Source organism: Schistocerca serialis, chromosome 1 (genome assembly GCF_023864345.2).
Source record: "Schistocerca serialis cubense isolate TAMUIC-IGC-003099 chromosome 1, iqSchSeri2.2, whole genome shotgun sequence".
NCBI lineage: Eukaryota > Metazoa > Arthropoda > Insecta > Orthoptera > Acrididae > Schistocerca > Schistocerca serialis.
In genome coordinates this window covers 987,169,293-987,196,511 of record NC_064638.1, presented here as the reverse complement: position 1 = coordinate 987,196,511, position 27,219 = coordinate 987,169,293, and the positions used below count along the sequence as shown (strand labels likewise).

The following is a 27,219-nucleotide window of genomic DNA, read 5'->3' as shown; positions in this document are numbered from 1 at the left end:
AGTGCTTATGCTGTTTTATCCATCAGCCCGGGCTGCAACGTCCGACAACTGTAACGAAGGGTGACCGCCCAACCTACGTCGTCTGAAACTGGTTTCACCTTGGTCTCACCACGCATTGAAGACACTCACTGCAGCCCTCCTCGACCACCAGACAAGTCGTGCAGCTTCCGAAATGCTCTTGTAGAGCCTCCGGGTCATCACAACCTGCCCTTGGTCATACGCGCGCCTTCCCCATTCTGCACACGGATAGCTCGCGCACTGCTATTACGTGCACCGTGCGTGTGTCTTGACTACTAGTCATTCGTCGCAAGGTGACGTTGCTATAGCCTGGACGGGTTTATATCGATAATAGGTCGGTGGTCATAATGTTCTGGTAGATCAGTGTAAATTTTTGGTCAAGTCAACGTTCCTTTTTTTCAACTCATACTAAAGGTACATGGATGAATGAGATATCGTTAGAAAGTTTTTTAACCGGATTCTGACACTGCATACCGATTTTTGCTAAAACTTACTACTTATGATACATTATAAAAATAAAAGAGAGTTTTAACTATCGTGGGCAAATAGGCCTCATGAATGCTCAGTTTCATGCCTACACAGGGTGTAAATTTTAAGTCGACAGACCAGAATAACACGAAAAATGTGCTTCACTCTAAAAATTGTGTAGAATCCAAAGTTGATTATTGTCGAGGGGGACATCTGCTGCTGCTAAAATTGCCCATCACCCCAGCCCCCTGGGGGTGGGGTGGAATGCAACTTTAAAATTTCATATGGGAACCCCCATTTTTACTGCAGAATCAGTATCTACATAAAAACTACTTACATTTTGTCTTAACATATGTTTTGATTCTTGGTAGTTCGCACTGTAATTCAAGAAAATCGATGTTCTCTTTTTGTGTGGAAAATAGTTACGGAAAAATAAAAAATACTTATTTACATCGTAAATTTTGATTCGCAAAAACTAAAACTGTCCCTCTCTAACCCCCTATGATGCGGTTTGAGAGAGAGGAATTAGAGTTTTACGAATGTTGAACCAAATACACGACTGGCCATTAAAATTGCTACACCAAGAAGAAATGCGGATGATAAACGGGTATTCATTGGACAAATATATTATACTAGAACTAACTTGTGATTAAATTTTCACGCAGTTTGGTTGCATAGATCCTGAGAAATCAGTACTCGGAACAACCACCTCTGGCCGTAATAACGGCCTTGATACGCCTGGGCATTGAGTCAAAAAGAGCTTGGATGGCGTGTACAGGTACAGCTGTACATACAGCTTCAACGGGATGCCACAGTTCTTCAAGAGTAGTGACTGGCGTATTGTGACCAGCCAGTTGCTTGGCCACCATTAACAAAACGTTTTCAATTGGCGAGAGATCTGGAGAATGTGCTGGTCAGGGCAGCAGTCGAACATTTTTTGTACCCAGAAAGGCCCATAAAGGACCTGCAACATGCGGTCGTGCATTATCCTGCTGAAATATAGGGTTTCGCAGGGATCGAATGAAGCGTAGCGCCCCGACTCGTAACGCATCAGAAATGTAACGTCTACTGTTCAAAGTGCCGTCAATGCGAACAAGAGGTGAGCGAAACGTGTAACCAATGGCACCTCATACCATCACGCCGGACGAAACGCCAGTATGGCGACGAAGAATACACGCTTCCAATGTGCGTTCACCTCGATGTCGCCAAACACGGAGGCGACCATCATGATGCTGTAAACAGAACCTGGATTCATCTGAAAAAATGAGGTTTTGCCATTCGTGCACCCAGGTTCGTCGTTGAGTACACCATCGCAAGCGCTCCTGTCTGTGATGAAGCGTCAAGGGTAACCGCAGCCATGGTCTCCGAGCTAATAGTCCATGCTGCTGCAAACGTCGTCGACCTGTTCGTGCAGATAAAGCTAATCATTTGCATATCACAGCACCTTCTTCCTGTCGGTTAAATTTCGCGTCTGTAGCACGTCATCTCCGTGGTGTAGCAATTTAAAGGCCAGTAGTGTATTAATTTTGTTTGTTTGTTTCGCGGTCAACATTTGTAAAACTCTAATTCCTCTCTTTCAAACCCCATCCTATAAAAGAGATGGAGAGTTTTAGTTTTAGCGAAGTAAATAAGTATTTTTTATTTATCTTTAACCATTTTCCGCGCAAAAATGAGAAGATGGATTTTCTTGAATTACAGCGCCAACTACCAAAATTGAAAACAAATAGTTAAGTCATGTACTGCAATAAAAATGGGGGTTCCAATTTGAAATTTTAAAGTTGCCTCCCGCCGCACCCCCAGGGGGATGGGGTGGTCGGCTAATTTTAGTTCCAGCAGATGTCCCCCTCGAAAATAATCAACTTTGGATTCTACACATTTTTTCGTGTGAAACTTATTTTTAAAGTTATTCTGACTTGTCAACTTAAAAATTTACATCTTGTATATCACAAGGCTAACTTAATTAGTCACGTGTGAGAGAACCCCTTCTCATAATGTCTTATTATAAAAAATACTTAATTTGTTTTAAATACTTATTACCTGGATAAACTGTATATAGCATTGTCATAGATAGTACCCATAATCACCACGGTAGTTCATTACTTAGCCCTTCGAGCAAGTTAACTGTTCTAAACGAACATGCTTTCCGAAAAGACAAACATATTGGTCATTGTCGGGTTGAACTGTGATTCACCTGTTGCCATTACGGCCGAACGTACTTGCGTAAAGTGAGAACTACTGTGGCGCGCCTACCGCGGAGCGCGAGCGGCCGAATGTCTGCCGGCCGCACAATTCTGACGCCCGCCGCTCCACTCGAACCGCGGCAGGACCAAGCGGTCAGCGAGTACACCATCAGACAGCGACGCCGGCTGCGGCGCCGATATCTCAAACGCCATTCGCAAGTACCATTGGCGTGCACCGATCGAGTCTACGTTCTGCTTCCGCCTCCCAGCCAAGCAGCTAATCAGAAAGATGCAGTACTCAGCACGTCGAGAAGTTAAGCTCGCTCCGGGGCTGCCGGAGGCAATGACATCGCCAGCCCGGAAGCGATGAACCTCGTCAGAGTTACCGGCGATGTCGCCGTCCAGTCAGTCCACCATACTCTGCCTCCATACAACCAAGACTTTGGCCCTTGGGTCCTGACTGCCAGCTCAGCGCGTCTGGACTTTGTCATCGTTACGGCGACTGCAGTTAGTAACAGTAACTTTTTCAGCACTCATGCTCTTCACAGACTTAGCGTTCACATGAGTGTGCTGGACAGCGGTTTGTTGGAACTTTAGCCTTCGTTCTACGAGTTCCATCGTCCAGCATAGGCTTCATTGTTTGTTTTCTAATTACTGACTTTTTTTTTTAAAGAAAATTGTTTACTATACTGTTCAAGAATTTCTCTCCTTCTCCCAGTAAATTTTTCGAGGAAATATGTAATTTATATGGTGTTAATTTATTAGTTTTGTAAGACACATCGCCGGCCGAAGTGGCGGTGCGGTTCTGGGCGCTGCAGTCCGGAGAGACCGCTACGGTCACAGGTTCGAATCCTGCCTCGGGCATGGATGTGTGTGATGTCCTTAGGTTAGTTAGGTTTAACTAGTTCTAAGTTTTAGGGGACTAATGACCTAAGCAGTTGAGTCCCATAGTGCTCAGAGCCATTTGAACCATAAGACACATCGAGAAGCAACTTTTTGTGTTGTTAATATTTAGCTAAAGGCTCAAAAGTGCGTACATCCAATCGAATGGTGTCAATAAACATTTTTCCAGTTTAAATTCCGTGCATCAATTGAAGGGCTTATTTCAATAGTGGTACAAGTCCATTTTTTTCATATTGAGATACAGAGTCCTAAAGGTAAATGAGCGCTGAAAAATTTGCGGTTGAGATACCAGAAATATTGAATCATATGGCTTTTTCCTAGAGATGAACCTTTCTTTCTGTTTGTTTGGCTCATTAATTTCAGAAGTACTATAGACAGAAAAGTGGAGGTAGTGGACTTGTACCACTACTGAAATAAGCCCTTCAATTATACTGGACGTTAGAAGTGCAATTAAAATCTCTAAATACTGTTAGTGGTTAATGTGGCCTTACTAATATCCACGTTAAGAAGCGAACACAACGTTCTAACGTAAACATTTCATTCAGGATTACCGAAACATTAACATACATTAAACAATAAGCGCCTAGAACCGCTCGACCGCTACTGTCGCGGGTTCGAATCCTGCCTCGGGCATGAAAGTGTGTGATGTCCTTAGGTTAGTTAGGTTTAAGTAGTACTAAGTTCTCGGGGCCTGATGACCTCAGATGTTAAGTCCCACAGTGCTCAGAACCATTTGAACGATTTTGAAACTAAAGAGGCACGAATGTTTGACACGAGTCCCACTAAAGAGGGGCGGATGTTTCACATGAGTCGCCTGGTTTTCATGAACCAGTATCAGGTATCACGGTTTATTTTTTGAGTTCTGGAAGCTGTTTCTTTAATTGGTATGCTCTTGTGCCTTTATTAGTCCTCAGTACTAGGTGACTCATTGCTGCGTTAGTCCGCATCTCGTAGTCTGGTAGTTAGTGTTGCTGGTTCTAGATCAAGGGGTCCTGATTTCGATTCCCGACCGGATCGGAGATTTTCTTAGCTTGGTGCTGGGTGTTTGCGTTGTCCTAATCATTTCATCTTATCTTCGTCGACGGGTAAGTTGGCCACGTAGCATCAAATAGAAAGACTTGCGATAAGTGACCGAATAACCCCAGACCAGTTCTCCCGGTTAAAAATACCAGGCGATCATTTACTTTCATTGGTCGCTTGACCCTATCGCTGGTGCTGGGTGCCCGCACATTTCGACTTGGCCGCGTTGTCGATCAGCGGTTGGAAACCGCGTGCCGCGTCGTCTTGCAGGAATGACTAGCATCAGGGGCACGGGCACACAATAGTAGTGCTAGGCGTTAAAGAGAGAGACGGAGCGGTGGTGAGTCAATCTGGTCTGGGTGCGTGCGGGACGTGTGCGAGCGCAGTGGGCTTGGAGAGGAGGCACGGCGCTAAAAACTGACAGCAGAGGTCGGAGGAGTGGCTGGTGGAGTCATGTTGCCCACTGTGTGTTCGCCGGAGCAAAGCAGTATGTGCGGACGGGTAATTACTCTCGTTTTAAAGCGATCTGGCAGACGTCCAGTATTTGATGCAGTGAGAAAAAAGGCACTAAGGCACTGTATCGTGTCTACGCTCTTGATTTGGGGAGTCCTGTAAATGCCTCTATAGTTTGGGTACGTAAGCCGGCTGCAGCTGTATTTGTCTTGCGCGTGTCAAATGTCGTAATAAGTTACCAGGAGTCCTCTTCGTGAAAGTATCGTCCCGCCCCTTTAAAACTGACTGTAGTACAGAAAAGTGGTGCGAGCATGGGGTAATTTCATACCACAATTTTCTAAAGTCTCAGTGTTTGCCGGTGGTAATTATTTGACAGATGCCTCTACTTCGTGATGTGTGAAGAATTCGTTCGATGGATCGTGTTTGACTGCAACAGAGCTGGTTCGTCACAGGAGAGCGACCCCGTTAATATTCCTTGTGATTATGTGAAATTTGCTTAAGTCTTATCGCATCACAAAGCCTTCACCAAAAGTGTTCGCCGAGTGAGATTAGCCAAGTGGTCTAAGACGCTGTAGTGATAGACTGTGCGGCTGGTCCCGGTGGAGGTTCGTGTCCTCCCTCGTGCATGGGTGTGTGTGTTTGTCCTTAGGATTATTTAGGTTAATTAGTGTGTAAGCTGAGGGACTGATGACCTTAGCAGTCCCATAAGATTTCACACACATTTGAACATTTGAAAAGTGTTCAAGGAAGAATAACATTAAATTAACTGTTCTTATAATGAAGAAATACTAAGGTACAATTCAATGTGTTATCTGTTGGATAAGTGGGAGGGACATTAAGATTGACCTGAGTTTCATGCTTTGATCAGATTGAGTTTTGATCCCTGGGTTAGACAGTAGTAGTATTTTACTAACAGGACTTTATTAACGGCTTATCTTAACCTAAGCTACTCCTTTTAAAAAAAATTGAGAAATTCGAAAGATTGCTGTCATTGAGGTAGTACATTAATGTCAGTGATATTGAAAGAATCGTAGGTTGTGAACTTCGTTAGGAGTAGTCCTTACGAAAAAATGCACAGAATAATGTCCAACCTGTGTGTGTGAATCAGCCCAGTCCACCACTCCACCCTTTCGAAGTAAATTTCTATTGTTTTGTTGAATCGCCAAATCGCCTAGGTTCACGATTGGTACACACGTTATCTACGAGGGCTGTTCGGAAAGTAAGGAACGATCGGTCGCAAAATGGAAGCAGCAGCGAAAATAAAAAGTCGTTTTATTTGCAACAGTTAGCTACATCTTCCTGCTACGTCTCTACATAATCACCGCTCGGACATAGACCTGGAGTTCTTCCAACCTCTTCACGCCGCCGTCGTAAAAGGTAGCCGTATGTGCTTTCCACTAGTTTTCTATGCTGCACTGCAGAATGTTGTCTGTGCCAAAATGTTGTCTTCATACGCCGCAGTTCATTTGAGCAGAGAAAAATATCAGGGTAAGCCAACTCCTGGCTGTATGGTGGGTGATGAAACACTTCCCATCGAAAATGCAACATTGCCCCTGCAGCGTGCGGTCGAGATCTGCCATGAAGAAGGAAATGCATGACAGTTAAATTATATGGGGTTGCATGAAATCGATCGAAATATATTTGCCGGGAGACATTGTTTTCTAAGCATCTTTATGTGTTCACTGTGCGCTCAGAGCTGAGAGATTCGATGGAACGCTGTCTACGGGCATGGAAGGTCACTGTCCAACACATATGTGCCAAACTTCATCGGTTTCTCACTGCGGTTTCCATTTCGCTAGCGGTCGTTCCTTACTTTTCGAACAGCCCCGGTACGATGGAGCAGCGAGGAGAGTGCAGACGGACCTGAGGGGCGGCCTGGTGGCGGCGTGGTACTGCAGGTAGAGCGCCAGGTCGCCCAGCTCCGGGTACTGCGTGAGCGCCCAGGCGGGCTGGCCGGGCGCGGGCGCCGGCGACACGGCGAGCAGCCGCGCCACGTGCTCGTCGCTGAGCGCCGCCAGCATGCGCAGCTCGCGCGCGCTCCCGCCGCCGCCGCCGCCGCCGCCCCCGCCGCCCCCGCCGTCCCAGTCGCGCGGCAGCGTCCGCGCAAACACCGTGCGGCACGCGCCACCCGCCGCCTGCAGCGCGGGCTCCTCCGTCTCGCACAGCAGCACCTGCAAAGACGCGATTTATCCATGTACCGCAGCTAGCATATGCTACGACGTGCCCTACAGCCGCAATGCTCAGATTTTCGAGGCAAAAGAATCAAGTATTTGTGGCTCGCAGCACTCCCGCAAGAAAACATAGGAATAGAATTGTCTCCATTTATTAACAAAATTGTGTTCCTCAACACAAATCGTCTCCTTTGACCGGTACTGAAGCTCAACACGGACTAAGTGCAAAAGTGTCACTAATCTGGTAGAAAATTTGAGACTGAATAAAAAGTTCACTGAATGCTTAACCCTAGCACGACTAAGTTCGGATCTGTCACATGGATGTCAAATGGGGGGCAAATCACCCTCAGATTGTTTTCACTTTTTAAGATTATTTTGTATTTTGTATACAAATAAACTAAATAAAGTAATGAATATGAGAAAGATTATTATACACTACTGGCCATTAAAATTGCTACACCACGAATATGACGTACTACAGACGTGAAATTTAGCCGACAGGACGAAGATGCTGTGGTATGCAAATGATTAGCTATTCAGAGCATTCACACAAGGTTGGCGCCGGTGGCGACACCTATAACGTGCTGACATGAGAAAAGCTTCCAACCGGTTTCTCATACACAAACAGCAGTTGACCGGCTTTGCCTGGTAAAACGTCGTGTGATGTGTAAGGAGGAGAAATGCGTACCATCACGTTTCAGACTTTGATAAAGGTCAGATTGTAGCCTATCGCGATTGCGGTTTATCGTATCGCGACATTGCTGCTGCGCGTTGGTCGAGATCCAATGACTGTTAGCAGTTTATGGAATCGGTGGGTTCAGGAGGGTAATACGGAACGCCGTGCTGGATCCATGTACATTAGATTTGTGTTAAGAAATTATAAAAGAATTTACAATAGCAAACCACAAATAAGGAAACAGGAAATCAGAGTCAGAAATTATAATAGAGTTTTTCCTTCCTACTCACTTTCACTTTCAGTTTCACAACCTACGCATATGATTGTTTGTGCAGAATGGGTGGAACACACATACTTGGAACACCTGCAACCAACTATAGGCACTTTTGTCATCTTCTCTTTTTCCATTTTAGAGCTTTTGCTCTTCAGACAGATGTGACATCTTCCTCTTGAATACAATTCAACAGATTGATCAGTTGCAGTAATGCTTGGCAGCGTTTTCCCTAGAACACTTTTCACTACACAGCTGAAAGGCGTTTGTAAATCCATGATATTCTTTGATCTCTCTTCGACAGCCGGCCTAACGAGCTGTTGGCCTAATTCTAGCAGATACAGCGTTCTTACGTTACGCTCCTTCTTATTCCAGTTTGGGTTGTTTATCGTGGAAATTATTCCAGCATTGAGACAGGCAATATCTATTAAGTTGAAAAAGACGGATAATGACCACCTTCTCGTCCCTCGTTTTACTGAATGATGTCGCGTCATTTGATCAATGCTGTCTACGCCCCCTTTGGTTTCATTGTAGTAGAGATTGATGTTTGTCTTTCTTTCCGCTGTCTAGTTGTCCACCTTGTTATCATTGTGTTGTGTGGAAAGAGGTGGGAGAATCTTAGTATGCTTCAGTATGGCGATGTATGAAACCAAGGTAACTGGTGCGTTGCCTGTTTTCGGAACTATGAATAAGAACTTAGAAGAAAATAGCTCTCGAGCGTCTTCTTTAGTTGTTCTGTTGTTTTCTGTTACTCTTCAATGTTCCCACCAAAGATAACTTGTCATCATTGTAAAGCTCCTCAGCTGAGTCTATGGATGTATTACAACGATCTGCTGTTATATTTCTTCCACTTCCATCCAGCGGATTCACTAGGCGTCTAACAACTGCCATTGCACTCCGTTCCTCGGCAGGTCGTTCATCCTTCTCTGCGTGGACCTCTATTTTTAGAACATACCGGGTGTATGCATCTGATAACATCCTAATCAATATACTGCAATTCCCAGGCTTGTCTTTCATAAGACCTTACAGGGACGTCTTCCTCGAAATATGGAGAACATTTCATCGATCGTTAGTTCTCCACTTGGTATGTAGTATTTCACAAACATTTCAAGCTTGTCGAAAATTTCACGAAGGGGGCAAAACTTATCCTGATTTCGTGTTTCGGTATTTGTTTCTTTATCATCAAATCTAATTATGGGTTGAAGTTCTCCACATCGAATACAACTCATTGTAGCTATGTGGACATTCTTTCCCAGTACTTTACCCCATAAATTCTCAAGAGGCAGTCTAGCCCGCATCTCGTGGTCGTGCGGTAGCGTTCTCGCTTCCCACGCCCGTGTTCCCGGGTTCGATTCCCGGAGGGGTCAGGGATTTTCTCTGCCTCGTGATGGCTGGGTGTTGTGTGATGTCCTTAGGTTAATTAGGTTTAAGTAGTTCTAAGTTCTAGGGGACTGATGACCATTGATGTTAAGTCCCATAGTGCTCAGAGCCATTTGAACCAGCCATTTGAGGCAGTCTAGTATCGTTATTTGTGCCTATTTGTATCAAAATGCCAATGAGGGCGTACATTTCTTCTATGATTGTAAGTTTTGCCTTCTTATAAGGAGCTTCTTGGTTTGTAAAGTCCACGATAATCTTCATTATTTCGGGAGTTATAAACTTTTTGAAAGATTCTGGCACACTAGAGGTCAAGCCTTTATGACTCAAACCTTCACGGATATTCACTATACTTTGTACTGACCTGCGAACTTGACTTAGGAAGCGCCGAAATATATTCCTTACTGCTTTTTGCTGCAACAATGATGCATGAAGCACCTGCATGCTGTTCACCAGGCGATGAACTCCGTGAACATGGCTCATTTTAAATTGCTGTGTCACTATTGTATGCCACAACTGTACCATCTTCTTCTGGATCACTTTCATCACCTCCACTTGCTTCATTTATAATAGCTGATACATCTTCATCTGTGAGAAACCTCTGATACTGACGAGACGTTTTATTAGAACTGCGAGTAATGTACAACGGCTCGAACAATAAAGGACATTTATTTCAAAACAATGATGGCAACACATTACAGCGGTACCAACAGTCAGAAATTTCATTTCTTTCTGCCATGTTGAGAAATATTTTAATGAGACAAGTTGTCACACTGATGTCTAAGGGGAGGCCGGAGGGGGGGGGGGGGGGGGGTTGCAAAAGCTGCCCTCAAATATTATAAAACCATGACAGCACATACACTTTGTAAAGTCACATCTACTCTGCGCAACAGAATTAAAGTGATACTTATTTGACTTATTTTATAGTCATTTTCCACCACAGCGAGATAGACGGGTGAAATTTGGCTCAACTTTGTCTAGAAGCTTTTTCTGTGATGTTAGAAAAGCGTGCGCCATGCGACATCACTCAGTCTCGGCGAGGCTTCAAATAGCAGAGTATCATCACGTGCGAAAGAAAGGCCTCAACTCAGAGATTCATGTGACGTGTAAGGTAAGTTAACGGGGTCACAATTCGACCAGAATTCACCAAAATGCTGCCTAACGCCATCGTACTGAAGGTCATCACGTCAGCCCCCTCCCCCCCCACCTCAATCACATCTACCCCTACCCTTGACGCCTTTACGAAGGAGTCAGAATCGCGACCCACAAGACTGAAATTATGCGGTTTTCTTATGAGCTGCCGTGAAAATATATGGGACGCAATGCTGCTTAGAAATGACAAGAAAAGGCATCAGAAGGTGCCCTAAAGGGCGTAACTTGAAACAAAATCTTTCCTTGGGGCCTGTATGTACACGCATTTTGCATCGGAAATGGCAGTTCTTTGTGCTATGTGCAATGATCCGCGCTCTTGACAACCTTTGACGCTGCTGACACCCTCCAGATGATTCACCCCCTCTCTAAGGACATCGTGGGGCTCTAATTCAACTGAACATGATATCCCTTTGGAGTATCCTACTATGGTATACGGTATGGGACCACTAAGAACCGTTCAAACCCATTCGACGAAGTGTAGGAAAGAGTGTTTAATGCTTTTTAAGTCCTCCTGTTTCGGCCCTTCTGTGCCTCGATCACGTGAGGGGGATTTCGACATCGACACATTCATGGATAAAGTGTGCAAGTGTCCCTTTAAGGCCCCCAATTTGGCAAACAACCTCCGTGCCTTACACGCAGCTTTGTTGAGCACTTTCAAAATGTGTCTATGCAGAGACAACACTTCACCACTGCCTAAGTGCCTGGTAGGAGATAACCTCATCGACACTCCTCACATATCACATGCCCACAAGCAGGGCCGGGAACTGAAACCCGGTTCTCTGCATTGAGGTCAGATACAGTGGATGCTTGACTACAGAGGCAGACATTGTGCTCATATCCCCATGCTGAATGCCGCAATGTTAACACTAGGATTTCTTAACGGATGTGTCGCTACTTCACTGTTTTCTAAGAGATGCGTTCAACAAATAACGGAACACACTTTTTTCTCTCGATCGATTGAAGTTGAAAAAGTGCGATAGTTGTCGTGGGACATCGTGAAATATTTCCGCTTCAGCGCCTATAGTTTCATGAAGTTAGGACAGATGGCGATGGAATACGAAGTCTTCGAAAGTGTGTTCCAAGCAGAGAGCTATCATTGAGTTTCTTTTCGCGGAAAACGAGAGCATCGCAGATATTCATAGGCCAGTACAGAATGTCTTCGGAGACCTGGCAGAGAACAAAACATAGTGAGTCGCGAAACCTGTCCACTCTCAGGTGTGCCTACCGGTCGCACAGACTCCCGCAGTGTTGGAATGTGCGGACAAAATCATTCAACGTAACTGATGGATCATAATGAAACATCTCGCTGCACAACTGGACGTCTCTATTGGTAGTTCTGACACACTAGTCCACCAGTTCGGGTACCGGTACACATAAATGTGCGCCCACTGCGTTCCTCGTCGCTAAATAGAAAACCGTAGAGACCAGCGAAGGATCGTGTATGAGAAGTTTCTTGCGCGTTACTATGCTGATGGTCAAAATTTTTGACACAGCAAGACGTTGGTTCCGACGTCGACCAGTAGAGTGGCACCATGCGGGCATACAGGCCCTTCCAGTAAGGCAATAAGGTGGCGTAAGGCCGTAACATTGAACGGAGATTATGTTGAAAAATCAGGTTTTATAGCCAAAACAGTGCGGAATAATATGGTGCATTGTAATCCTGAATGTAACGAAATTGTTTTCAGAAAAAAATATGCTTCAATACTTATTGAACGCCCCTCGTACTGTGTGGCATTGTTCTACGTGGCAGTCACGCAATTATTTTCCATCCAGATGTCAGAACTTCGATTGGAAAGGCTAATTCCTTTAAAAGGATTGAAAAACCTGTCATATATTGTTCATAAATGCTCTAATGTCCTAGTATTGCTTGGACATGGTGAGTGGTGGCTAAATTTGCATATGGAGATATATGCATGGATAAATTTACTTGCGTATTGATATTGTAGAGTAGACGTGTGCTTCCTGTTTGTGTATACCCTAACTGACAGTATCGTTTATTCTGCCGCACAGTTCCTAGATGGATGTACATAAATTCCGACAGACGCTGACCATCACAACCCTTGCGGGGTAGACTAGTGGCATTTATTTATCACTCGCCTCCACGATCTGCCACTCTTGGATGTTACTGCGTCTTCCCGATTTAGAAGAAATCCAAAACATCTGTTTGTTAACCTTAACGGTTTTTGTGTCATCTTAATGACATTACAAAAAAGGCACTCTGATGGGTCGTTCCAGTGTGACTAACATTTGTTACGTTGGTTATCTAGAAGTCAAAAATCAAAACGCTCTAATTTGTGAAATAATCTCTTATTAACCGTTATTTTCTTACATTACAGGGATGTGATTTAATACTTTTAAGAAATGCGATCTCATATCGCTAAACAACTGCCCAGAAATTCATCAGATCATGAATTTCTGCTAAGTTTGTTGAGTATATGCTAAAGAGATAATGTTTGTGTAATTTCTTTGGAGAGGCATGTGACAACATAGTGACAGAAATATCAACGCATTATGTGAAATAACATGAGCCTCCGTTTCTGGTGACAGGCTAATTGAAACATGCTGGGGAAGAGAAGACACAGAACATATAATTCACGACGAGTCTGCACGTAAATTTTACACAAGTTTCCTAGGCACTGCAATATGGCTGTATGTCGCACAAGAAGAACTTTCTCTGTAGGCTAGCTGTTTTCTTGACTTGCTAACACAAGATCACACAAAGCAGCAGAATCTGATGTGATGCGCCATAACATTTCTGCTATTTTACTATGTTGTGTGTAACCAATTTTTGAATCACATAATGAATTAATGAGACATAGACGTCTTACAGAGCTTCAGAAACAAATTACATTCCATGAATAGGTGCAAACGTATTCAAACCGAAACCATCTGCCTTTTATGACTGGCTAGAAGCTCATGTCCAAGGACGAGCTTCAAACTATACGCTGGTGCTGTTTATTTCCCGTCTTCCACAACTCGAAGACGATAAACCTTGACCCTGAGACCTGATTTTCGTTTGCTTTCGCGTGAGAAATTTCCTTGCTAACAGTCTAATTTAAAATGAGAGTTTCACTCTGCAGCGGAGTGTGCGCTGATATGAAACTTCCGGGCAGATTAAAACTGTGTGCCGGACCGAGACTCGAACTCGCAGGAGAGCTTCTGTAAAGTTTGGAAGGTAGGAGACTAGATACTGGCAGAAACAAAGCTGTGAGGACGGGGCGTGAGTCGTGCTTGGGTAGCTCAGATGGTAGAGCACTTTCCCGCAAAAGGCAAAGGTCCCGAGTTCGAGTCTCGGTCCGGCATACAGTTTTAATCTGCCAGGAAGTTTCAGTCTAATCTAATATAACAATGCTTCCAAAAAACTTTTATAACTTGGACATAAATACAGACAGCTTCGTTCTTCTCCGTGGAGGTAAAATGTGTGATTTATCCTCACAACAAATAACTTAACACAATGGCAGTTATATCTAAATGCAGTCCAAGGCCTGTCAAGAAGTTTGCAGTGATATATTTTATTTCATTGAACTTTATTTCCTTTGAATTTCTCCTCGTAACTTTCAACTTGGATACTCTTCGTACATCGCAAAGTGAAGCTGTCCTTGACTCAAAGATCAGGTTGAAAACTGCAATATTTTACTGGGCATAGTCCCGTTGGAGGTGGCATGTACTTGCTTTTCCCTATTTTTGAACTAATTTACCCAGTCAGTTACTGGGGGCCCTAGAGTTTAACGAAATCCACAAGCCACAGGGCTTCTTAAGTGTTTCATCTCTTTCAAAATATATTTTTTCTCATGGTTTGGCTCGCAGAAGTCACATTTCCATCAGTTCTAACCGCTTTCTGTCTTTAAAAGGTTTCTGTACTGATTTTGATGCAGGGTGGGCTCAAGACGAACGACTTGAGAATCTTAAATTTGTCCTGTATTAAGTTATACATTACTTGCCTTTGACACAGTCTCAAGAGTGTGTTATAACAAGACAAACAAAAAGACGAAAGTAAGTAGTGAGCGAACGTGAAACACTAGTAGAGAGAGAGTGAGTGAGAGTGAGAGAGAGAGAGAGTGATTTCATAGTCCAAAGTAACAGCCGAATTTAATAGCAGAAAACTATACTTGAGTCTTGATAACGATGACAAAGCCACCGTCCATACAACCAGCCAGCGAATGGTCTGCAGATTACAGTTAAGGTAAAGAACCAGAACTCACAAATGAATCAATCTCACTTTCTGTAGACAACCTGGCATTCAGTCACTTCATTTATATAACGTTGTGTCTCTGGGCATCTGTTGGTACTCGTCGACACATGTGTCACTACCTTGAGATTTAATGAGTCAATTTGTGTTGTCACCTGGAAGTAGTAAGTTTCCGTTCGTTCTAGGAGTCTCTTCACTGCCGGGAAAAGTGACGAACATAGCTGACCAGTCTATCGGAAATCGTCGATTGAAACATAATGGCCATGCACCTGGAGAACGATGAGTGTATACTGCGGCCATGATCTCTTCGAAACAACTCTCGTTACACCAACGCAATGTCAGAATTGAAAGAATATACGAAGGATGCCGTTTAATATTAGGCACAGTGGTATGTACTCCTGTCGCATCTTCAAAACGTACACTTAAGAGTAAATTCTTCAGGGTAGTGAAATGATGAGAACTTACGGCTACGCATGATAGCAGTAGTCTGTCTCTGTCGCAAGTGTTTAAGTTGAAGCTTGTTCATATCTAATTTGCTGTGTTATCTGCTAAGTCTCCTCTCAACTCCTAATATTATTAATTTACCTTTCGAATTTCAGTGTCATTCCCTCCTTATGATTACAAAAATATTTTCATTGTGTCTTCGAACACTTACTCGGCATAAATTTCGAATATTCTTGATGTAACAAAATAATATTAGCAAGAAAGTGCCTGCACCACTTCCGAGACACTTAACTGACAAGCACTTGAACTGAGTGAATTACTTATACAAGAATTACAGCGCATCTTTTTCGGAACATGTGCACGCTGAAAAACAAAACAAAATAAATCAAGGGTTATTCATCTACGTTGATTTTTCGCTCTGATATAGCAAACTCAATATAAAATGTAAGTCTGCAGGTTCAATATTAAATGTTTGTGATCGTTTAGCACTAGCAGGTTGTGGCCTATTTGTAGTCAGTGACTGCCCAGTAAAACTTTGGTTAACATTTTTCTTCTACAGTTAACCAGAAAATGATTATCACATCAATGTATCAGAAGTAGTCAATAATAACACTTTGAACGAAATTTAATTCTCGACATAAGGGGATATATGGAACTTTCAATTTAACATTGAGCTTGATTTAAGAGCAGTATGACTGAAACTCATGTAATTTTGCGCCAAGCACCACGTATTCAGATTAGAATCAACAATGACGTGCGTCATTTTATAGCGAGATATTCTTTGGAATTACTGAAAGAAATTAAATTATTTACAAAAATACATCTCAGTTGCAAAGCATTATTTGAATAAAGGTATTTTCTGAGACAAACGTATTATATTTTGCGGATTCTCTTTATACGAAAATGAGTAAATAGATGCTCACACTTATGATAGCGCGCTGAAAGATACGGCCTCAAAATTTTTTATGTGAAAACTCTCAAAGCTAGTTAAATGAAACAAATGTTATTAACATTCTGCATCTTCGTTCTTCGTTAAGACATAATCGCAACCCTCTACTCCTACGGGGCTCCGAATTGTAGCACGCAAGATGGCGGTGTTGAACATAACTGTGTCGATGTGCGAGAAACAATATCCTGTAATGGACTTCCGAATTCGAAGAAATCGTCCACCCATGGAGCACTTACCCCTTCTACTTTATAATGCCAGACCACACATTAGCACTGAGACACCTACAACAATTCGACGCCTTGGGTTCATTGTCACCAATCATCTTCCATCCAGTCAAGACTTTTCCGCATCTAAGTTTCATCTACAACTTGAAGAACACCTTCGAGGACTTCACTTTGACAGTGATGAAGCGGTGGAAGCAATGGTGAGGTTGTGGCTCTGTCAACAAAGTCAAACACTGAACGGAGACGGTGTCAACAAACTGGTCTCTCGTTGGGAGAAATGTGTCGTCGCCAGGGTGATTCAGTTGAGAAATAAATCCTTGAGTTTTTTGAGGCATTACCTCTCAGCACGCCCTAGTACCAGTGAAAATCGACCTGGAACGTAACAAAGAGCGTTATACTACTTTTCTATACTAACAGAGAAACCTGGCGTTGCTCAGGTATTTATTTACAGCTGTGCATACCTTGCAGCGTACGAATTATGTGTCGTGCAATGATATAATTCTGTATGTACATACAGCGATACGTGTGAAAACTGTCTGCACTACTTGTTACGAATGGAATAAGTAGCAAACGTCATGCATGATGCGGCAGTTTTTCACCCATCTCATTCTTTATGACGTCACGTCTCCTAAACTGGGTCGTACAATGATATAATGTTACAGTTGCATTCAGTGATATATGTGCATTCTGTCTGCAAAGTGTGTCAAGAATGCAGTGAGTAGTAAAGAAGTAGTAAATAATGACATGCCTCATACGACACTTTTACTGATTTATAAATACCCTAAGCACATTTTACACATTTACGATTTATTTTCATTCACTATATAACTCTGACTACACACACATCACTGTTTCTATTCACTCATTGCACTACTTTTTCGGTTCCTCCCTTCGCCACTGATATACTGACGTTCGAAACCACGGCGGGTCTTGCTTTATATCCCCTACTAGTTGGTATCCCCACCAGTGGCGAATTTCAAAACATACCAAAATGACTTCGAAGGGTTCACAATGTTCCAGAGAATTCCTCAACATTCGAGAGTGTTCCGAAATGTTTCATAATGATCTGAGCTGCTCCGGAGTGTTACCGAACATTTTGGAATTTCTTCAAATATTCCAGACTAGTAATGAACATTCCAGATCAATCCGGATCTTTGTGAAACATTCCGGAACATTCTGGAACGCTCTGATATGCTTTAAAATTCTCTGAAATGTTCTCGAATACTCTTGAATGTTCTGAAATGTTCTAGAAATTTCTAGAGGGCGGAACCTCCCAGCCTTACAGCTTCAAAAGCCCACCCTTAAGGCAAAAATGGGAATCATCTTCATGGATGGGGTAGGAGGGTTGCCACGCCATATAAATCCCTTGATTGTAGTGGGACTCGTTTTGAGTTTTGTGGCATGCACATTGTACATTTACTTTCATAATATATATTGGTTATGACAACAGGAAAACTGCAATACTCGCATGTGTGAACTTTTTCGTATGTAATCCTTGTTCTAAAGAAGACTAAAGTGACAGCGCAGAGGGTCATTGTTACTAAAGTTTGAAAACAACGAAAGTTTGACAAAATCCCCTTAATTTATCTTTTACATGTTGGATAAATCATGTTAGGAACAATGGCTCAAGATGTATAACAATAAAACAGTTGGTAAAGAAAGAAAAGAGAATGAGTAGCACCAAGGACAGAATCTTTGAGAGCCTTTCGCTTTACAGTACGCAACTTACGGAAATTTTTCTAGGATTACGTTTTTGACTATATATATGTGATTAAAGACCCATGTCTTCCTCAGACGATAAAGCGTTGAACTTGTGGCTAGACTAAGACTATTGTTCTCGTACTTCTGCGATTTGGGATACAGTGCAGCCAGCACAAAAGTGCTGGACTGAAATTTCCACTCTGCGCTGATATGAAATCAGCTGAAAGCTGTGAGGACAGATCTTGAGTCGTGCCTGCGTAGCTCAGTCCGTAGAACACATGCCCGTGTAAGGCAAAGATCTCGAGTTCGGGTTTCGGCTCGGCACACAGTCTTAATCTGCCAGGAACTTTCATCTGAAACGCTGCCGAAACCCACTCAGTCTCCATGTTCATCAACTTTGCACGTTCCTCCTATTAAAAGCGTCATGCAGTCACCACAGGGGTCTGCAATGTGACAGGCACTTTGCAATTGGCACGGAAATGTCATACAATTGATACCAGGGAACTTACTCTCTTTTACGGATTAGAGGAGCAAAATCGTGCTTTATTATGCCACCATGTGATTCGAATCACGGCTTTTCCATAATAGGATCTGAATAATTTTTATTGCTGAACCCGTTTTACGTATCAGACGGTGGCAAACTTTGTGAAGCCGTCCTTTCTAGTTGGTGAGAGGCCCATTTGTGACAGAAATACGTAAAAAAAAGAAAAAAAGAAAACAATTTTGTTGATTGAGGTTGTCAGATGATCCGCAGTAACAGTTCTGAATCCGATTTTAATCACGAACACCATTTTTTTCTGTTTAGCAGATGCTATCTATTCTTGAAGTGCAAGTATGCTCCGAACATTTTACTGCTGAAAAATGCAACCCTGTACGAATTCCAGAGTTTGGTGCTTCAGAAGTATATTCCTTGAGAAACACCGAATACATACGGAAATTGAGTTTCTCTCGACGTATAAAAGTTTAAACAACTTACTGAAATGCAGTCAGGTTTCGCACTCGAGAGCCGGCAAAATTCAGACAGGTCAACACCCAATCATTTTTCGCCGGCCGCGGTGGCCGAGCGGTTCCAGGCGTTTCAGTCCGGAACCGCGTGACTGCGACGGTCGCAGGTTCGAATCCTGCCTCGAGCATGGATGTGTGTGATGTCCTTAGTTTCGTTACATTTAAGTAGTTTTGAGTTCTAGGGGACTGAACGCCACATATGTTAAGTCCCATAGTGCTCAGAGCCATTTGAACCCATCATTTTTCAAGGGCACAAATGCATTTGTACATGCAACTACAAATTTAATCATATTTATTATTTTAAATTTCTGGAGACCAATTAGTGTTTGGCCTACTATACTAAACTGCCAATTCATCAATGAGTGTTTTGACAGCTCAACCGATTCAGAGCTTACTTTCAAATAAGAACCGAACATTTCCGATGCGTGTATGTTTTCACGCCTTGGGATGTCAGTAGCCGTAAAAACGAAATAATTTACTCATTCTTCTACATTTATAGGTCTATGTAATATACCTGTTCCAGCTTCCCATATTTAACTTCGTCTGTGTCTCCCGGCCTTTCTGCATCTCTTCTTTCTTAGGGCTTTTTCTTGTTTATGACGTCTGGAGCTTGAAGCGTTGTCTCTATTCTTCTCTGTACACTTAACCTTCTCATTTAAATTGTAAATTCTCAGTTCTTCCTGGATATCATCATGAGCAACCTTTGATAGTTCTGAGAAATCTCATTTCTGCAGACTGTATGTCAGTTTTATATCTCTTTCTCTCAATTCCTGAATTCGCTGTTATAAAGTAGCACAGGCGCTGCCACTGTTATATACAGTTACGATTTTCTGATTTTTCTAGTTTTATTTCTTTAAAGTTTTATTTATAGTTCTGCAAACGCGATGTTGGTTTTCTTTTTTGTGTCTTTGCCTATGTCTAGACTTACTGAAGCTGTAGACTTCCTCAAGTACCTTTTTTTCGATAATGGTCTTATCGACAACTGTCAGTTTTCCGTAGTGAGGCACAACTTTTTGTTTAAGTAGCAGGTATTTTTTGTTGTAATGTTTTCTTCCCAACTCATAGAACTTAAACACAGGCTGTTATAGGTCTATCTCTGTATTTTGTAATACAGTTACGTTATCTGCACACATTGTAGCATTTATATGGTAGTCCTTTTCGGTTGTATACCTTAGTTGACTTCCTTCTTCCAGTTTCTTGGAAGTCCTTATTATAGACGTTAAGAAAAGTCAGTAACATGTTACATCGCTGTGTGACACATTGATTTGTTGTCGTCGTATTCTTTTATGGAGATTCCGCATTTATGGTTATTGATATTTATTATTGGCTTTACTTATTGGTGTCCCCGTATAGGTTCCTTGATTACCTGCAGAAGATGCATAGCCTCGCTTGTCTTGTCCAGTATTGTCCATAGGCTATCAATGCTAATGGCCCGATCAGAGGCTTTTTGGAAGTCAATAAAAGAAACATGTATTTCTAAATTGACTACACGTCGTTCCTCTAGAATTCTCCTGATAACTACGAGTAATAGTAGTCCCACTGCACGAAGGTCCTTTCCTTAATTCACTTTGCTTTTCTCCCAAAGAAGCACGTGTCATTACTTTCCAAAATTGTTTATTAGTCTTGAGTAAACTGTATCAACTGCAATCGAGAGGCTTGTAACTTTTTAAAAAGTAAATTGCTTGGACGGTTTTCCAATCATCATGGATTTATAACATTACTATCATTTTTAGATAAATTAAACAGCCTTAGTTCGCACAGCGTCCTTCCATGCTTAAAAAGTCCAACATTTATTCCGTCTGTGCGACAAATTCTGCGATTTTTCAAACTTCTGACAACCTGCTGAAACTCATGTAAGGTTACTGAATCAACTGCCTGTTAGGGTGTTACGCATTCTGTATTTATTCAGAATATTATAAATTCTTATAATGTCGTATCCACTGTTCTTCATTAATGACTATAATTCTAGCATTATCTCTCTTTGACTGATTTAAGTACTTTAACGTTTTATATGCAGAGTTTGTTTCCCATGTATATAATGTTCGATATTTGTAATTAATTTGTCCCAAGATTCTTCACGTGTTTACTTATTACTTGCTTAATATGTTTCATTTTTTTTTCTACTCCGACTCTGTTTTTTGTGCTTTTTTCTAGTACGAGCTCATAAGCCTTTTGTTTCCCCTTGAAGCCTCTTCAGTTTCTGTGTCCATACTTATAACCCTCCCGTTTTAACTTTCACTGCTTACCAATCGCTTCAAAAGCATCTCTTTAAACCCACTCTTGTACATGGTTCCATTCTGCCTACTCATCATCTGCATTTGGAGTTTTCACTAGGTATTCCTGTCGTCTCTAGTGAAACAGTTTCTTAATGCTCACTTTATCGTCATAAACATACCTTGAACACTTCTTCTGAAGAATGTGGTTCCTTTCAGCAAATTTCTTCCATCTTTCTATTAAACTTTTTGTTTCAACGAAGAGGAAATGGTCTGAATCTTATACATCTTTTCCTCCATGTACCCTTATATCCTGCACTTGATTATTCTGGTTTGAGTTTACGATAAAGTAATCTATTATCGATGTAAAGGATTCTACAGTCCACGTATTTTATTAATGTATTTTTCCTTAAAAAGGAACCATATTTTCAGTTTACTGTAAGTGTCGAACTGCCTTAACTCCCGTCCATTATCACTAATAATTTGTTCTCCGAACGTGGAAGTTACTTCCGGTACAACATCAGTTACTGATTTAGGAATGAATGTGTGCTTACGAAGACGAAAGTACCCTCTCGCGGGAGACTGCCTACCTCTCCCAGGTGGCAGGAGCCAACCCTTTCGATGACCCTGAGGCACTCCCTGGGCACCTGCGGGAGCGAGGGAGTCTCCTTGCAGCGGTAAGGACGGTCCGCCACGGGCACGATGTTCCAGCTCACGGTGGGCGGCATCTGGCGCTGCAAAACGTTCAGAAACACTGAAATCAATGTTTCAGAAAAATTACCCAGTTCTAAACAATACAGAACGAAAATCTTAAAAACAAGTAAATAGCTTATCCTCAAGAAAAGTAATGTAGAACCAACGGAAAATGAAAAGGAAAAAAATATTTGCTTTAATGTATAGTTACACTTTTATTATGTCCATTATGTCCATTATAATTATCCGGGCTTTTATTATGTCTACTGGCTACCGATTTCGGCATCATGGACAATCATCGGAACGTCCCCTGGTGCCAGTCGTCAGTCTCATTTCCCAATTAGATGTGCCAAATACTGTGGAATCTGTGACACACCAACTTGGGAAACGAGATTGACGACTGACACCAAGGGTGCCAAAATAATAATAATAATGAAAATGCAACTATACGTTAAAGCAAATATTTTTTTTGTAATTGTGTAGGTCACTGTTGCAACCGATAGTATGTCGGGAATATGTAATATGGAAAGTTAATAGTGGGTAGTTTCCTACTTACTACGTGTCTTATTATTCTGATCGGTACCAAGGTGTATAGAAAATCAGGGGAACGAATTAACAGGTGAAGCAGTCAATGAATGAAGCATGCAGTGTAATATTCCTGCCCCCTACATGCTGTGACCTCGCTGCTCAGGTAGAGTTGCTTGTAGATGGGAAGAAGAGTGACTGAAAGTCCCATTCATGGAGTCACAGACGAGGTGTGCTCCACCACGTATAGAACGCAGCCCTATAATGTATGACTTCTATCTGCCGCTTGATGATTCTTCAATCAGTGCTGCTTGTGGTGCTTCGGTCACAGTATGGAGCAATATGGTTGGCTGTGCCTTACATTGAGATAAAAGGGCTAGTTTATCTACACCCCTTCAAGTTATATCGGCTGATAAAAGAAGAGTGTGGGACGACATTTAAGATCTTATGAAATGCCGGACGTGTCGTGGGCGATACGTCATTGGCCAATGAGCACATGCTTGGATTGCTTGGATGGAAGTCGACCGCATCTTATTCAAAGCCACCGTTCCGGCATTTGCTTCAGTCGATTTAGGGAAGCCTAAATGCGAATGACGCGAAGAGGATTTGAACATCGCCGTCCCGATTGCACGTCCAGTGTGCTGGCCACTGTGCTACCTTTCTCGACAATATTTCTGAGAGCAGCTTTTAATATGTTATCTTCGTTGCTGACTCATTCAAAATTTTTGTAAGCGATCAGCGAGTAATACACCCTTTGCCATTACTTTAATATTCCTCATGTATTATTTGTGTGTTACTATAATTTTTTTCCTTTGAGCCAACTTGCAACGTTTCACTGATTATGTGACATGTGTCGAGTCAGAGTAGAAGAAACTGATCGCAGTTTTACATAAGACTACCTGCTACAATTATCCACACTTGTAGAGGTTATAGTGGGAATATACAAGATGAAGCTACACATAATGGATGTCTGAATGTAACTCATTAAAAGTCACACGAAAAACATAATCGACTTGAGTTATAACTCTCATTTCGTATGTAATAGCCATGTATGGTAGGCTACACATACTAAATGATAATATATTACCAACTGATATTACAAACTAATCTCCATTTCCAAGCTGCCCAGTGACTAACTAGTCCGCACTACCATTAGACTCCACCAAGCAGATCATAGAGAAAGCGCCGTGCCACTACGTCAGAATTAACAGCAATACGTAGTTCAGCAGAATGCGTTTTGGCAGAATTTTGCTATCATCTAATATCAATAAAATAATATTTGTTGCTTTGCGCTCCAGCTACGATCACACACAACAGCAATAAAAACATCACACATCACATTCAACGGTCCCTACTGATGAGTTTTATGAAACCTGCAGCGCCTTAAAATACACGGGCGAGAGTTTCATAATTCCTCACTAGCTTAAAGCAAACTATTGGTCCTAGAGAAAAAAATTAACAAAATCTTTTTGTAGGAAATTTAATGTAGTTAAATTTTGTGCAGGAATATGTTTTCCTTAGAGGCCATAGCTTTCGCGTTATTCACCATAATCGTACAAAACTGACTTTCAGCTACACCCTCACTCTCATACCTATTCACCACCGGTCGGAATTTCTGGTAAGTCGTTCACGGCGCTCCCTCCTGACACTGTAAAAATGTTTGCGACTGCACAAATTATTTCCCACATTCGACCTCGTTTGGGCTTCATATACTGGCCTTACTATGCCACCAGCTAGGTCGAGCAATTACAAATGTTATAATAGACATGTGTGATATTTTACCCAACAGTTTTGTGAATTTTGGAACTGTAAAGTAAACAATAACGTTGTTGTATTCGTCAAGCCTTCTGACTACGAAACTTCTATGCTTGTAAGGGTTAAGTTTGGATAGGATAGGAAACGGAATAAGTTTTAGCGTAAGGTTACGAATTCGTTTTTCTTTTATAGCCTCACGGGAACATTTAAATTAATAATGTTAAGGAAATGGCCAACTATGCTGGTGGTGTAATAACTCAGCTACTAGAGACTATAAAAGGTCGAATATAGGTAATAGCTCGTGTAGTCGGAAATGTTTGTACAGTGCTAGGCGAGAGTGTCACAACAATACACTAGAAATCCTGATTGATGAGGGGTGATTGCGAAGGTGGAGGTGCATCTGAAGGTAGCTTTTGAAGGTTTCTCTTGAATAACTCGAAAACCGTTGCCGCTAGCGACGAAACATTACAGGAAAAAATGATTACATTAAATTTTCTTTTTTTGTAGCACTAACAGTTTGCTGTAACGAGCGAGAGAATATGAATATTCCACACGTGATTTTAGAAGGCGTTGTGGATTGCATAAATCCCATTGGCAAGTGGAGCTAAATCACGCTGTATAGCTTAGCGTATCATTAAGATATGGGTACCTCATTACAACTTAACACTGCCAAAATGCAAATGCGAAACCAAAAGTTATTATTAAACATGACTGAAGCGCCAAATCGAGTTCCTTATAAAATTCCTAAAACAGAGGCAGTTATCACTCGCATTCCATGCAACGAAAAGAAAAAAGTTAAAAGGCCTGTCGTCGCTACAAGAAGTGTCTCTGGAATGCTTGGAATATGTCTTATTGAGCGTTACTGAAGAAACGCTGCCTCAGCATTTTGCAGATCTCGTTCGAAACCATATCGATTCGAAGTCGGACATTTAGAATTGCTCCATAGGGATTGTAGCATTGATTCCCCAGTTTTACTCTCTTAGTTTTCTTATGTAGAATTATAAAGAGGCTTGTTTACAAACTCCTACACCATCAGAAGACGAGCTGATCGCACAGGATATCAGTTCTGCATTAAAATGTCAAATATTTGTGGGTGGTTGTATTCAGTCTCATTATACGGTCACAATTTGTGGAACGAACGTAATGTCTATCGCATCGGGCTACGTTTCTACATTTCTTTGCAACCTACTTACTAATGATCCTATTTGAAGCCTATTAATTTTCTTGTCACATGTAAATTAATAGTTTCTGGTCATATGCAAGTCGAAAACGTTATAAACAACGTCTCCTACAAAACGAATGCGTAGTAAACACTGTGGAACTTACTATGGAAGGAAAACCATCCTATTTTACTCCAGAAATAAATTAAGATGAATGCGGTAAATAAGGACCTTCATTGTTAATAGTTGGGTTTGAGGTTGATTGTTTTTTTTTTTTCAATTCGTAGTAATTTTAATTTCATAAGTAGGTATGCCTTTCATGTCGCACGACAATTCGTTCATGAAAGATATGATTCTTTCTTCAGGTTCTCCTATACATTAATCTATCCCACCACATTTACTTTTGGTTGGTATTCTTACGATCCTATCAAGTGTGAACGAGAATATGGATAAGCTAAGCAGGAAACGTCACATGTTCATGACTGCTGAGAGACATTTTCCGTAAAGAATCCACGTGAATAGAAAATTATCTGAGCGTGACACATTCAGTGACATAATGTCAATGAAAACCTCTCTAAAATCATTGAGTCAGACTACGAAATAAATGGAATATATGTAGTGACACCATACGTTAGAGAAATGGACGAGCTTTTTATCATAAAAATCATTAAATTAATGTAAATAAGTTGCAAAATGTGAGATTATAGGGACGAGTGAGTACGGTTATCACGTCACAGACATTTGACGACAGTTTGATGAGCCGATGACTGTAGTTACCCAAGATACAATTATTGTAAGCACTATAAAAAGTAAGAACCCAAGCATTGGCCGTTTAGATACCACAAAATAACCCAATAATGGTTTGAAAACCATTCGTTCTATAATCTGAGACTCTATATTCTTGCTGCAGGTTGTTCTGTTTTATTTGCGCTCCGGATGTGTTCTGCCCATTATACCAGTAATAAAGGCATCTTCAGTGGTTTTAACCTGAATTTACATTTAACATGAAGGTGAAACTCGTCTGGAACGCAAATAAAAGAAATATTAGCTTGCATCAAGCAAATGTCGTTTTAATTTATAAAACGAATATTTATATATTTGCTGCGCGGAATGGTACTAACAGAATGAGTTTTAAAAACTCGAAAGCCGTCATATGGATAACAATATACCAACAATGACTGTACAAACAGCTTCTACTATCGAGTAGAAATATTTCAGCTATTGGCCTAAAAAGGACTCATGATTTAGCGCAAAACCTTATGACGCTGTTAATGTTATATGATAAACTACGTCGCTTCCAAATGATCGTTAACACTGCTAATTAACTCTACAGCATCTCTTCTCGTTTTTATGAAATTTATACCAACGATCTCTGCCTAAATAAATCAGGTTATTAGATAATTTGTAAGACTGCGTCATTTTCAAACATGCTTTTGCTACGTTTTGTCTTGTGTTGTCGTTGTTGTTATTGTTGTTCTTGTCGTCTTCGCGGGTTTCAGTCCAGGAAATGGTTTGATGCAGCTCTCCGTGCAAGACTCTTCGTCTTCGGATAACTAATACACCCTATATCCGTCTGAATCTGCTTACTGTATTCATCTCTGGTCTCCCTCTACAATTTATATGGACCACACTTCTCTTCAGTACTAAACTAGTGATACCTTGATATCTCAAA

General features: G+C 41.6%; 1 protein-coding gene across 1 annotated transcript in view; it reads right to left on the bottom strand.

Annotated features, from left to right (window-relative positions):
- The window catches only part of LOC126458640 (discoidin domain-containing receptor tyrosine kinase B-like), a 305,649-nt gene that overhangs the window by 18,681 nt on the left and 259,749 nt on the right, over positions 1-27,219 (bottom strand). The window contains exons 13-14 of the mRNA XM_050095811.1: positions 22,005-22,148; positions 6,906-7,213 (exon numbers count right to left, since the gene is read on the bottom strand). Coding sequence (XP_049951768.1) covers positions 6,906-7,213; positions 22,005-22,148 — 452 coding nt within the window. The remainder of the gene's footprint in view (positions 1-6,905; positions 7,214-22,004; positions 22,149-27,219) is intronic.